Source organism: Bacillus rossius, chromosome 14 (genome assembly GCF_032445375.1).
Source record: "Bacillus rossius redtenbacheri isolate Brsri chromosome 14, Brsri_v3, whole genome shotgun sequence".
Classification (NCBI taxonomy): Eukaryota; Metazoa; Arthropoda; class Insecta; order Phasmatodea; family Bacillidae; genus Bacillus; species Bacillus rossius.
In genome coordinates this window covers 27,959,282-27,972,550 of record NC_086341.1, presented here as the reverse complement: position 1 = coordinate 27,972,550, position 13,269 = coordinate 27,959,282, and the positions used below count along the sequence as shown (strand labels likewise).

Here is a 13,269-nt window from a genome sequence, read left to right as displayed (position 1 = left end):
AGCCGATTTTACTCAAATTTTCGACTTTCTCTGCTCAAATTTTTCACGGTATCTCAAAAAACGGTCGTATAAACGGAATGGAAGCATCAGAGGGGGGTCGCATCGGCGGGATTCAACTGTACCGAATAGAATCAAGCTGCTGTCACCAAACAAGCATAAAACGGCCCAATGAGTGGTCGCTTCGTTATTGCTCGCGCAAGAGGTGAGACGTGGAATGTTAGAAGAAAGATAAATGCGGGGGAGACAGACGGCAGCCTGTGTGTTTCCTGCGTGGGGAATAAGTGGCGTAGCTTTTTTTTTTTTTGCTGGGAGAAGCGACCTATTTCTATAAACCCACGGGAAAAGATAATTGCTTGAGCTGTCAAAATAAACTTCGCTGCGGCAGTTAAAACAAGTCGGCACTCGGCAAGAGAAACGTAGTAACACAAAACTTATTTTCTGTCCGATTTTCTTCGGATTTTCGGCAATTTTTTCACGGTTCCTCGAAATTGGGTTGTAATAGAGAGGTGGTCGCAATAAATGGGGTCGCAACAAAAAGGTTTTACTGTATATTTCAAATCAATAGGTCACTTATAAATGGAAGTTAAATATTTTCTGAGCCCAGGCACAAACAGTGTGAGGAAACATCACAACTGTTGTCTTAGGAAGTCTAATGTGTTTCTCTGCTGTCGTCATTGTGGTGACCAGAATATCTGTTTTGACACATTGCTGGGTTTGTCTGTTCATGCCTGTGTTGATAAAATTACCTGTTAAGTATCATTGTTTTGTTAATCTGTTTGACACTGTGCTGTCTGTCATTTTTTGTTTTATGTACCGTCCTTGTTGCTACTGTATATTGCTGTCAGCTCACTGTGTCCATCTACACTGAAATAATTTTTTCACTAATTTCTTTCATTGATTTTCTGTGCTGTCCATTTCTTAATTTTTTGACATCAGCTGATTATGGCTTCATTTATGTGTATTTGTATTATCATCTTTTATTGACAGTTTCGAAGTTTCTTATGACATAATGGTGTATGTAAAAACAAATCTCTTAAAAAAATCTTCCTTATTGCATGAACCATTCAAAGAATGCACGACAGAGCTTAAGATATTAAGTAAACCACTTCCTTTACCTAATAACATTAAAGGGGTGGGGAAAACACTAGGTCTCTACATTGAATAACACACTCACCTTAAAAACGTAGACATCATCTGGGGCGAGAATGACTTCACAACTGCTTGGAGGGAAACAGTGTCGAACTCCGGGCCGGTCATGAGAGGCACAAAAAGATTTGCGCATGCAATGCTAGGAAAACTTGCAGCGAAACGTTGCAAGTCACCCACGATGGTGTCATCTATGTTAGGGTTCCTCTGCATCTGTAAAAATTGCCACAATTCATTTGTGTACAGTTATTCATTGAAATATATTGGTTTTTCAGTAATCATACTAATGAAATGAAACAAAATATACACTAAATTTAAGCTTACAAATTAAAAGGCAAAATGCATTACTGAGCACTATTTAAAATCAATAGGCCACGTATCAAAGCCGGCTCACTTTGCTCTAAGATATTTAAGTCAAAAATTATTTGCACAAAAATAAACACACAGACACACAAACAAAACAAAAGTTTGCAGTGAATTTAGATTTAGTGGTCATTTCTTCACCTGATACTATCCATGATATTGGTTAATATGTACTTCCCTTTTCCCTTACTAAGTAAGCATCAATATATGCGATTTTTTCAACACTGCCTTTATCCTAGCACACGGTTGCAACAAAACTGGTTATAGCCACCAGATTAAAATAGTTTGCAGAATTTTTCTTTTCCTTCATATCTGTATGTCTAAAATAGAAATTTTTTTTTTACAGAAATACTATCCCTATGCTAAAATTCAATTTCTCACATAAGTACATTATTAACACATTCGGGTCCATGCTCGAGCATAGTATTTTAATACAATGAACGGCGCTCGAGCCTCACTCGAGCGCACGTTTTCATGGACTAATATGTGCTTGCTCGAGCGATAAACGGGCTTGGATTGCCGGGCGTTCTTTCCACAGTCGTCGTAGTACTATCGGTTGCCGCTAGATGGCATCTGCTGTACTGTTTTACGTTTGAAGCTGCTTCGGGCGTGTTTCATCGTGCCAGGGGAATTACCGCGGTTTTGTTGCAGTAGAAATGGCAAAGAGATTGCGCGAGAGTGACGAATTTTTCGAACATGAAGAATTTTATGCTTCTTCTGGTTCAGAAGCTGATAACTGCAGTTCTGATTCTTTGTATGAACCATCGTCTGAATATTCTGACACATCAGGTTTGTATGCAATTATTCAAAACCTGCCGAATGAGCTTGAAACTTGTTTTACCTATGTATAAAAATCATTATTTTTGTACATATCTTACCCAGGATGTTTTTTTATTACAGATGAAGATTTTGCAAAAATAAGGAAACAGAAGAGCAGTTTTACACAGAAAACGGGACTTTCACAAGCTCGTCCATCACAGACACCTGATACAGGTACTGATAGTGGTTCGTATTTTTTTCTCTTGTGTATTGTAGATATTTTACATTAGCTCTTGGACCCTTACATGTAAATGTGAATGTCACATTATTATTTTTTAGATGAAGACGATGTTCCGCTAGTCCACATTGCGCAGCTGAGCAATGCGAATAGACAAGACCACTCGGATAAACCTAGCACAAGTAACGTTTCTGGTAAGTTACCCAGCTTTCATAAATATTACATTTTTGTGCCTTTGAATTTCTTTATAAGCTGGTAATCGTTTTTTTTTTCACATTTACGTAAAAGTAAAAAAAATACGCAAACAATGTAAAAAACATATGATTTTCGTTTCAGATTCCAATACAAGAACACGATTACTAGCAAATGAAAAACCTGGAGTCAATCGCTGGGTATCAATGGACAACCAACCACAGCTGCCTGTTTTTGAGGAAGCATCTGGCATTCTTATCGACATTGATGAAACTTCCGATGAACTTACCTGTTTCTCTAAATTTTTTGGCACAGACGTCATAAAAAATATAAAGACTGAAACAAATCGATATGCAGGTACCATGATTGACAAAATGAAACGGGCAAAAAAATTGAAACCAAATTCAATGTGGCAGCGTTGGACTACGGTCAAGCTTCAAGAAATATATTACTTCTTTGCAGTGATCATTCACATGAGCTTGGTCAGGAAACCCAAGATAACAGATTATTGGTCAAATGACAACATAATGCACACTCCATTTCCTGGGCGTCTCCTTAGCAGAGACAGATTCCGGTCAATATTATTCATGTTACACATAAATGACAATGCTACTTACGTACCAAGAGGACAAGAAAATCACGACCCTCTACATAAAGTCAGGCCGTTTTTCAATCATTTTGTCCGTCAATGTAAGGCCTGTCTTTATCCATCAGAAAACCTGACAATTGATGAAGGAATCTGTCCTTTTCGAGGACGTTTACACTTCCGCGTTTATATAAAAAATAAATCTCATAAGTATGGTATAAAGTTATATATTCTTTGTGACACCAATAAAGGATATGTCCTAAACTGTGAGGTTTATACTGGTGGTGCTGGAAGTGTGGAAAACTCTATTGAGAGTCTTGTCCGGAGATTGTGTCATGATTATTTTCATAAGGCGCACACAATTTACATGGACAGATTTTATTCAAGTCCTACATAATTCTATAAGTTATGGGATGAAAAAACCCTGGCTGTGGGTACGGTACAAAAAAACTGCAAAGGCTTGCCACCTGAACTGAAATGCAAAGAACTTGCAAGAGGTGAAGCAATTTTTCACAGGTGCGGTCCTTTGTTGGCTGTAAAGTGGAAGGACATACGTGATGTGTACTGCCTCTCCACAAAGCACAAAGCCACATGCAGTGAAGTCACTGTAAGAGGTAGAGGTGGCTTAGTTGCTAAAACCAAACCCGATGTTGTACTTGACTACAATATAAACAAAACTGGTGTTGATCATGTTGATCAATTACTCAGTTACTACCCCTTTCAAAGAAAATCAATGAAATGGTGGAAAAAAATTTTTTTCCACCTTTTTTTGATGTCAATCATAAATTCATTCATTTTGTTCAAAAAATCCAGGGCTGATAGCAACAAAACAAGTTTGGAAAACTTCATGAGAGCTCTCGGGAACCAGCTGGCTTCATATGGTGCTACCGATACAGACGTTCAATCATCATCATCCTCATCAACAGATCGAATGTCTGCTCGACATTTTCCGAAGAAAATTCCACCAACCGAAAAAAAACTCAACCCTACCAGATACTGTAAAGTATGTTCCGATGTAGGCAAAGCCAACAGTGGAAAACGGCTGAGGAAGGAAAATCGTTGGTGGTGCGAAGACTGTGGCTTTGCTCTGTGCATGCCAGGGTGCTTCCAAAAGTTCCATACTAAATCAAAATTTTCATAAACATAACCAAATAAAAATTATTTACGTATTCATATAATGGTATTAATTTGGAAATGTGAAATAAATGTTAACTTAACTGGATTTAAATAAAAATCATAGCAATGAATAGTATGAAGTGTGTATGAGAAATTTTTCTATTTATGTAAAACATAGTTTATTATAAAAAATAAATTATCAGTAACTAAAAGAGATAAAATCATGTTTTAAATTGTATTAAAAATTGTAAAATCTAAAGTTTTTTATCATGTAAAAAGTATTTTAAGTACCATATATGTTATTTAAAAAAAAAAAAATGGAAAACCATAAAAACCCCTAGTATTCAGTGATTTAAACCAGTCATAAGCAACAGACTCGAATGTGTTAAAGTATAGTTTAGCATTACTGTAGTACAAAAACTTAGGGTTATGCATATTGTTTATTATTTTGGGCTCAAATTATAATTTTACAAAAAAAATTAGTTCCAAAACCTTTCCTATCCATGGTTTTCTATCAAAACTCTCCTTATCCAGACTATTTTAAGCTTTAAAACCAAAATAATATGTGAGATTTTCTTTTGGAAAAGTGGGTTCATGAAACAAAAGTTATGTTCTCAACAGAAATTATTTTCTACTAGCTGCCACCAATATTTATATCATTCTTCCAAGTTTGGAGCATAGTCTCGTGATATAGGTATCTATCAATGCTTTGGAAATGAAATTGGGGTGATAGACCCACAGATCTATGACCATGGCATGACTGGAGCAAACCAGCCGAGGTTAATCTGCGGGAGTTCACTAATGCCATCCGCAGAATGGAAGTGACAAACTGCACTCAATCGTCATCTAGAAAGAAAAATTTTTCCTGGCCGGAGATCGAAAATCTGATTTTTGCTTCATTCTCCAGAAGCTCTAGCCACCGAGAAAAACGAATGAGTTGGATGACATCTCCAGCCAACCACTTACTAGGGGTCTGCGTGATTTGAAAACTATTCTATATTCGTAAATAGTTTGATATTTTATTTAAAATATGTAATTTTTTTTATTATTTGTAATTAATTGATATAACACTTGGGACTTACAAAAAAAATTAAATTGAAAAAGTAATAATAATGAGAAATTTTGCATTTTTATGCAAACAGTACATAATAACATACTTTTTATATGCAAACAAACAATCAGTGATTTTTATTTTTAAGTTTTTATGTATGTAATCAGTCGGACCAACAAAAACATATTCCAACTTAAAATTTACAGCTTAGAGAAAATGCATTGCCATGTTTTTTTATATTTCTTGCATTTTACACCACTCTATTATGGTTCCATGTTTTTTTTTGGGTGCCCCAGTGACACTTAAAATTAGATTTAAATGGGAGGGCGGGGGGGGGGGGGGAGGGCCAGGATTCACAGAATCCTACTGCTTACATAAGGCAGGAGGAACTTGGTACAGAGCAAGGTTGCGAGCATCGCGTGGCCGGTCTCGCAGACAGCCGAGATGGCACACTCTGCGCTCTCGTCCGGCAGCCGCAAGAATGTCAGCTCCGCCTGGCGGTCCGTCAGCGAGCCGAGCCACTCCGCTGACATCTCAGAGACATTCTCGACGAGATCGCTGGTCGGACTGTCGGCCTGATCTGCAAGGGAGAACACGGGCCACTGATCTCCAACTGCTGTTGCAAACAGACAGGCAATGAGAGAAAACACTAAATTTTTTTCAAACCAAATACTACAGGCACAGGCTGAAAATAAAATAAACGTATGAAAACGAACCAGAGTGCTTTCACAGGGTGGAAATGCAGTGTGAAAAGAAGAGTAAAATCAATTGGGCATTTGGCACTACACAAAGAATTGCTTAAGACGATACTTGAAGGAGAACCAGAAGAAGACCACTAATGATCTATATGGATCAATGATGTGGAATGCATGAGCTACATTAATAGAAGAGAGTGTAGACGACATGAAAGAATGAATTTAATCAAGTGCTCGCCAACTTTGACTGGTTAGCTATAAAATCCATACTGATAACAGATCAAGTAACACAAGAATTACTATGAAAGGTCTTTAATCCTGCACATTTGGATCATGGCCAAGTTGGATAAGCAATTGTTTTCTAATTTTATTTTTAAGAGGAATATCAAAGAAAAATTAATATACAGTACAGACGAGCATTACTGTTCTCAAAATACACTGATATGACATTGCATCTGTGATTCACATTTTTTTTCTTAAAAAAAATCAATATGGGCATGCAACCCACCAGAAAACCGGGAATGACGTACTGAAGTGAAAACTAACTGTAACTATTAACTCTGAGCTAAGTAAAAATGCCGGATATGCGCAGTAATGTGACCTGGCAGCCAAGGTAAAAGTGGAAACAGCCCCAAAAAAAAAAGAAAGTAATGCAAGCTGTTAAATGGTCCCGGACTACAGAATGTGCCAAACCATAGAATGCTGAATTGTACATATTTAATGTTACTATGTACTGACTTATACTTAAGACCCCTGAAAAAGGGGAAATTATCTTTCCTTCAAAGTGGTGTTATTGTAATTTAAAAGCAGTGGTATATTTTATAAAATTCACAAAAAAAAAATCAAGGTTATTTTTGCACTTTTGTTTGATGACTTCGAATCCTAATAAAAATTATATAACACAGGGGTTCCCAATGTTTTAGCAACTGCGTACCACTTGACATTTTTAGAAACGTTGGTGTACCACTCAGCACTAGGCCTACTTAATCTTTTAGTTTTAGATATTAATACGTAAGTTATAGCTATTTTTTAAATTTAGGAAAAAATAAAATGTCTATTGCAAAATGGCAGTTTTATTTATAACATACTACTCTGAAAACAATTATACACACAAATTTTAGACAATTATTTGCAAATTGAGTTTAAAAATCAAGATTCATAAAAAACAGCTTCTTTTAGTGGGAAACTTGTTGCTGTTTGTCCATTATCAAACTTTCACTATCAGGGTCAAAGATACTAATATTAACAGCATTTCATCGCATACCACCTGCAACGTTTACACGTACTAGTAATACGCATATCACCGGTTGGGAACCATTTCATAACCTATTACGTACAAATAACTTCAAATATCATGTTTGGTAAATGTCTATTTTTACTGAATTTGAAACTTAAGGTGCAAAAAATCCTATCTGTCTATGTTAAATCTAGTCATGACATGACAGCATAATGAACACTTTAACACTGGTCTATATATGGTTTAGTGGTATTTACGAAAGCTTTTCTGGTGCCACTTCCACTTTCATCAGTTCGTGTGATTTACATGGCTTCTTTCTTTCAAAACAGGAAGTTATAGATATTAATTAAAAAATAAAAATAAAAATAAAGATTGAGTTGCTGCAGAAGAAATGCCATTCAGAAATCATGAAATCAAGCATATAAAAAGTAAAAATAAAGAATGGTCCCCAGACCTACACCCGAGGAACTTTGAGTTCGGCACCTGAATCGTAGCAAAAAAGTAAACAATGCAATTATCAACTAAAAGACGAACTGTGAGTAAACTGTTACACTTGTTGCTAGTGAGGATGATGATTAGGAGAGGAATTTGGGGAGGGGGGGGGGAGTAAACTAGAAACACTTTCCACTTTCGTATTTTAAATCATCAAATATCATGCAGCAAACTAACCTTCAGCAAGAAGAGGTTGCTGTGTCGAGTGTGAGATGAATTGTGTCAGCCTGACTTTGTCGCCGTCACAAAGCTCCTGCTGGTCTCCTTCCTGTGCAAACTCAAACACATTAAAACTACACCAATACTTTGCCCTAAATTTATAGTTTAAACTAATTAGTTAAAAAAACAGAACTTTGACAATTAATATTAATCTTGAAGATTAACAGCATATGTATGTTGCAGTGCTACCAACTATGGCTGATATTCAGTAATCATTACTGACTGAGTTAGACATCCAATTATGGAATTACTGAATATTATTTATTTATTTATTTATCACAGAAATTAATGGCATACTGGCTGCATATGTAATACAGTTTGATAAAATCCCTATTGGTTTGATAAAATTAAAAATACTGAGTGTGCTACAAAAACCAATCCTCCCCTCTACCTCCCAAGAAGTCAAGAATACAAGCATGCCAAGATTGCAGAATCAATCATATATACCCAGGTACATTTTTTTTAGTTTTTAAAATTAAATTGCTTTTAGACCTGTGTGATTTTAAACTATGCAATGGATAGTGTAGATCATTATTGTATAAGCTTGTCAATTATTTTGTAAATAACGTTTGCAGGCTTTCACGGCCATTGTCTGAAGTAGCTTGGCTTCTGGGTTGTAGCAGCGTCCTCGGTGAATAATTCACCGACGTTTCGGTCGACATTGCAGTCACCATCATCTCAGTACCTAACTGCTCCCTGATGATGGCGACTGCAATGTCAACGGAAACGTCGGTGAATTATTTGCCAAGTACACGGCTACAACCCAGAAGCCAAGCTACTATTTTGTAAAGTCTAGTTTTAGGTGTAACCTTTATCACATTATTTGTTTTATGTGTGTTTTATTGCATACATCAATGTAATTACTGACATGTGCCTGGAAGTTGGAAGCAGTGGTATTGTATTTGTATTATTATTATTATTATTATTATTATTATTATTATTTTGTATACTGTGAAATATGATTTCACCTTGAATACTAAGGCCATTTAAATTCTTGGCCATGATTGGGTACTGAGAGCCTGTGGATTACGACAAAATATCTGTTGTGTCCTTAAGTTGGCAGCAGTGGGACATGTTGTAAACAAAGGTGATTATGGCGGGACGCGGCTACGACGGACGCGGCAGGTCGTGTGTTGTGTGTGAACAACGAGGTGCAATACGAGCACCATGAATGCTGCGATGTGCGGCGTTAGTGTCATCAACTTAACACTGGCGACGAGGTCGGAATAACCACGCGTTTTCGGATCGCATCGGGCACCTGATATTCCGCGGCAGCATGACCTAAATGGTGTCGTGGAACTCGTTTAGTGAGTTTGTTCCGGGCCGGGATGCCTGGCAGACGTACGTGGAACAGGTGAAATACCTGTTTATAGCGAATAAGATTACGGACAAAGAGGAGCAGAGAGCCATATTTTTTTACGGTATGCGGGGCCGAATTGTACACTTTAGTGGCGTCGTTGTGCCTGCCGAAAGCAACCAGTGAAGTGGATATTAAGGACATTTTAGCAGCATTGTCCAATCATTTCAACCCCAAGCCGAGCGAAATCGTGGAAACTTACAAATTCCACAAGCGAGATCAACAGGAGGGTGAGTCCATCTCAAAGTATATGGCCGAGCTACGGCGTCTGTCGGCCCACTGTAACTTCACAGATTTGAACAGAGTGTTACGGGACCGCCTGGTGTGTGGGGTGCGCGACAGGACACTGCAGCACGCAATGTTGGGCAAGGTTGATTTAACCTTCCAGTCCGCCCTGGACATGGCGACTGCGGCCGAAGCAGCGGGTCGGAACGCAAGTGATCTAAGAGGGGAAGTGAGCGGTTTGACAGGAGCAGTAAATCGGTTAGGCCTAGGTACCTCCAAGGACCGGCACACCGGACAGAACAAGTCTAACCTGGTTTGTGAGGACGGGCCACACAGGCGCACACTCGAGCGGCAGGCTTGCTGGCGCTGTAATGGATCGCACAGTCCAAAGAATTGCAAACACCGTTCCTCAAAATGTAATTATTGTTCCAATATGGGACACCTTGAACGGGCATGCATATCGAAACAGAAACACGGTTTCAGGGTGCAGGGGACATCCAGAGGGGCCAAAACAAACCCTAGTAGCGGGGATTTTCATGTAGCGGATGGACCAGATCCAGCCGGTGAGCACTCTAGCCTGTACAGTCTCTACCAGTTACAGGCAAGCACCCCCAGGAATCACCCGCCATTCAAAATGTGGGTACAGGTGGACGGTAAAGACCTAGAAATGGAGGTGGACACAGGGGCCGGATTTACCGTTATAAGTAGCGAAACTTTTAAGAGGTTACGGCCGAGCAGACCAGAGCTTCAGGCCGTGAATATTCTTCTCCACACTTGCTCCCAGGAGAAGCTGCGGGTACTAGGGGCACTGGAAGTGCATGTGCAGACGAATGTTGCAGATGTACAGTTACCACTCTTAGTGGCAGATGGGTGTGGACCGAGTCTACTGGGGCGGAGCTGGCTAGAGCCCCTCGGAATTTCAGTGGAAGGGGTGCACACCATGCACTCGTTAGCAGCAAGCATGGCCGCACAGCACCCCAACGTGTTTGCTAGCGCAGACCTGGGGCACTATGTAGGGCCCCCAGTGAGCATAGACATTGAGCTAGATGCCAGACCAATTTTTAGTAAGTGTCGGCCTGTGGCATTTGCACTGCGCGATGCCGTAAGCAAAGAGATAGATAGACTCGTGGAACAGGGAGTGTTCGAGCCAGTAGCGTATTCTAAGTGGGCAACACCCATTGTTGCTGTATGTAAAGAAAATTGTTCTATCAGATTGTGCGGCAATTACAAGTGTACTGTGTCGGGTGTGCCAAAGCGAGACTTACCCTTTACCAACTACAAATGAGGCTTTTTCCAAATTGGCCGGTGGTAAGATGTTTACTAAATTAGACTTGGCTGATGCATACTTGCAGGTGTCCGTGGATGAGTACACCGCCGACCTACTGACGGTAAACACCATGAAAGGTCTGTATCGGGTCAGGCGGTTGCCCTTCGGCATCAAGTGTGCCACGGCGGTGTTCCAGAGACTGATGGAAACCTTACTAGCAGGGATAGAAGGAGTCGCAGTGCTGTTAAGACAACATCCTTATCATGGGAGCGACCGCTGAGCAACACTGGCAGTGGGTCAACCAGGAGGTCCTGGGTCGGTTAGAGGCAGCTGGGTTACGATTGAAGGAGAATAAATGTGTTTTTGCCACACCATCCATTCAATTTTTTGGGATTCGGCGTAGACAGTGCTGGCATACACCCAACAACAGCCAAAGTGGATGCTATACACCTTGCACCAGCACCCACCTGCAAAAGGAAACTACAGGCTTTTTTAGGGCTACTCAACTTCTACGACCGTTTCCTACAGGGTAAGGCCAGCATAGCTGAACCACTTCACCGTCTCCTGGATGCTGGGCATAAATGGGAGTGGACTGAGGTTCACGAAGAAGCTTTTCACGCTGTAAAAGAGCTTCTTCAGTCAGATGCAGTCTTAGTACATTACGATGCAACGAGGCCTGTGTCATTGACATGTGATGCTTCAGAGTACGGCGTGGGGGCAGTTCTGGCTCATGTGGAAGAGGATGGGAGTGAGAAAGCCATAGCTTTCGGGTCGTGCACATTGCACAAACATGAGCGTAACTACGCACAAATAGATAAGGAAGCGCTCGCAGTAATGTTTGGGGTGGTAAAGTTCAGGCAATATGTGAAGGCGAGACCCTTCACAATTATCACTGACCATCAACCCCTGTTGCGGTTGCTGGACCCCACCAGGCAAACGCCAGATTTTCTATTGCCGAGGTTGCTACGTTGGAGCCAGTTACTGTCCATATTCGATTATTGGATCACATATCGGCCAGGACAGAGCATTGCGCATGTGGATGCTTTAAGCAGGTTGCCGTTGAAGGTTACTGAAGTCCAAGTGGCCTCTGCGGGAGACAAATTGATGTTGGAGGCATTGCCAGATCCCCCAATTGAAGCATCCAGGATTGCTGCACTGACAGAGGCAGATCCAGTATTGGGTGGGGTCAAGAAGTATTGCGGTGGAGGCTGATGAGCTCCGCCCGTACTGGACACGACGGGACGAGTTGTACCTGTACAAGGGGTGCATCCTTTGGGGCAGCAGAGTAGTTATCCCCTCGGCGCTAAGGCAGGACCTGTTAGTAGTGCTCCACGCAGGTCATAATGGCGTGGTGAAATCAAAGGCAATAGCACGCAGCTACATGAGGTGGCCGAAGATGGACGACGACATTGAGAGAATGATAGGGCTGTGCCAGCAATGCCAACAGTCACGGGCCAATCCACCCCAACGTGTACCCACTAGTTGGGAAACAGAAATCAAACCATTGGCCAGAGTACACATAGATTTTTTTGGGCCGTTCCAGGGAAAGGTTTTCCTTCTCGCTGTTGATGCCTACTCCAAGTGGCTGGAAGTCAGAATAGTAAGGTCTGCATCATCAGCATGTGTGGTGCGCGAACTGCGGGACATTTTCAGCATTCACGGGATTCCAGAATGTTTGGTCTCTGACAACGGATCAGCGTTTGTGTCAAGTGAGTTGGGAGTGTTTGCACGGAAAAATGGTATCCCTTTCACCCCTCTAGTAATGGGCAGGTAGAGCGCATGGTCCAGACGGTCAAAGGGAAACTTAAAAAGGGGGGAACGAGTGACTGGCAGACCCGGCTAGCACGAACATTGTTCACACTGCGTACCACCCCAGTCACTGGAAGTCACAAGACACCAGCTGATCTGCTCAAGGGTCGTGCCCTTAAGACAGCTTTGGACCTGATTCAACCGAACCCCAGCAAGTCGCCCTCAGTACAGCCACCAGCTGAGCGCCATAGCAGACACTTCAAGGCAGGGACACAGTGTGGTACAGGGCTTACTACAAGAACGCCAAGTGGTTGCCTGGGACAGTACTAAGCGCACAGGGTCACCAGATATTTATAGTCAAGGACGACATCGGAGGAGAGCATAGGAGCCACAAGGATCAAATCAGGCACAGGGTGCCCAGCGGATCGGCTGAGGCAGATGGGCACCTGCCTGCGAGGGGAGGGCCCAATGAAGCAATCGAGAAATGTGCCGCGGTCCAGGTTCCACCTAGGGGAGAGCAGCCCAAGGGTGAGCACGGCACTCGCAGCACCCATGACAGGTGGCAACAGGCAGCAGT

At 41.2% G+C, this 13,269-nt stretch overlaps 1 protein-coding gene across 2 annotated transcripts in view; it reads right to left on the bottom strand.

Moving 5' to 3' along the window:
* Window positions 1–13,269, bottom strand: part of LOC134538750 (uncharacterized) — a 127,974-nt gene that overhangs the window by 8,528 nt on the left and 106,177 nt on the right. For both annotated transcript variants that reach the window (XM_063380227.1, XM_063380226.1), the window contains exons 3-5: window positions 8,053–8,143; window positions 5,826–6,031; window positions 1,175–1,359 (exon numbers count right to left, since the gene is read on the bottom strand). In XM_063380227.1, the coding sequence (XP_063236297.1) occupies window positions 1,175–1,359; window positions 5,826–6,031; window positions 8,053–8,143 (482 nt within the window). The remainder of the gene's footprint in view (window positions 1–1,174; window positions 1,360–5,825; window positions 6,032–8,052; window positions 8,144–13,269) is intronic.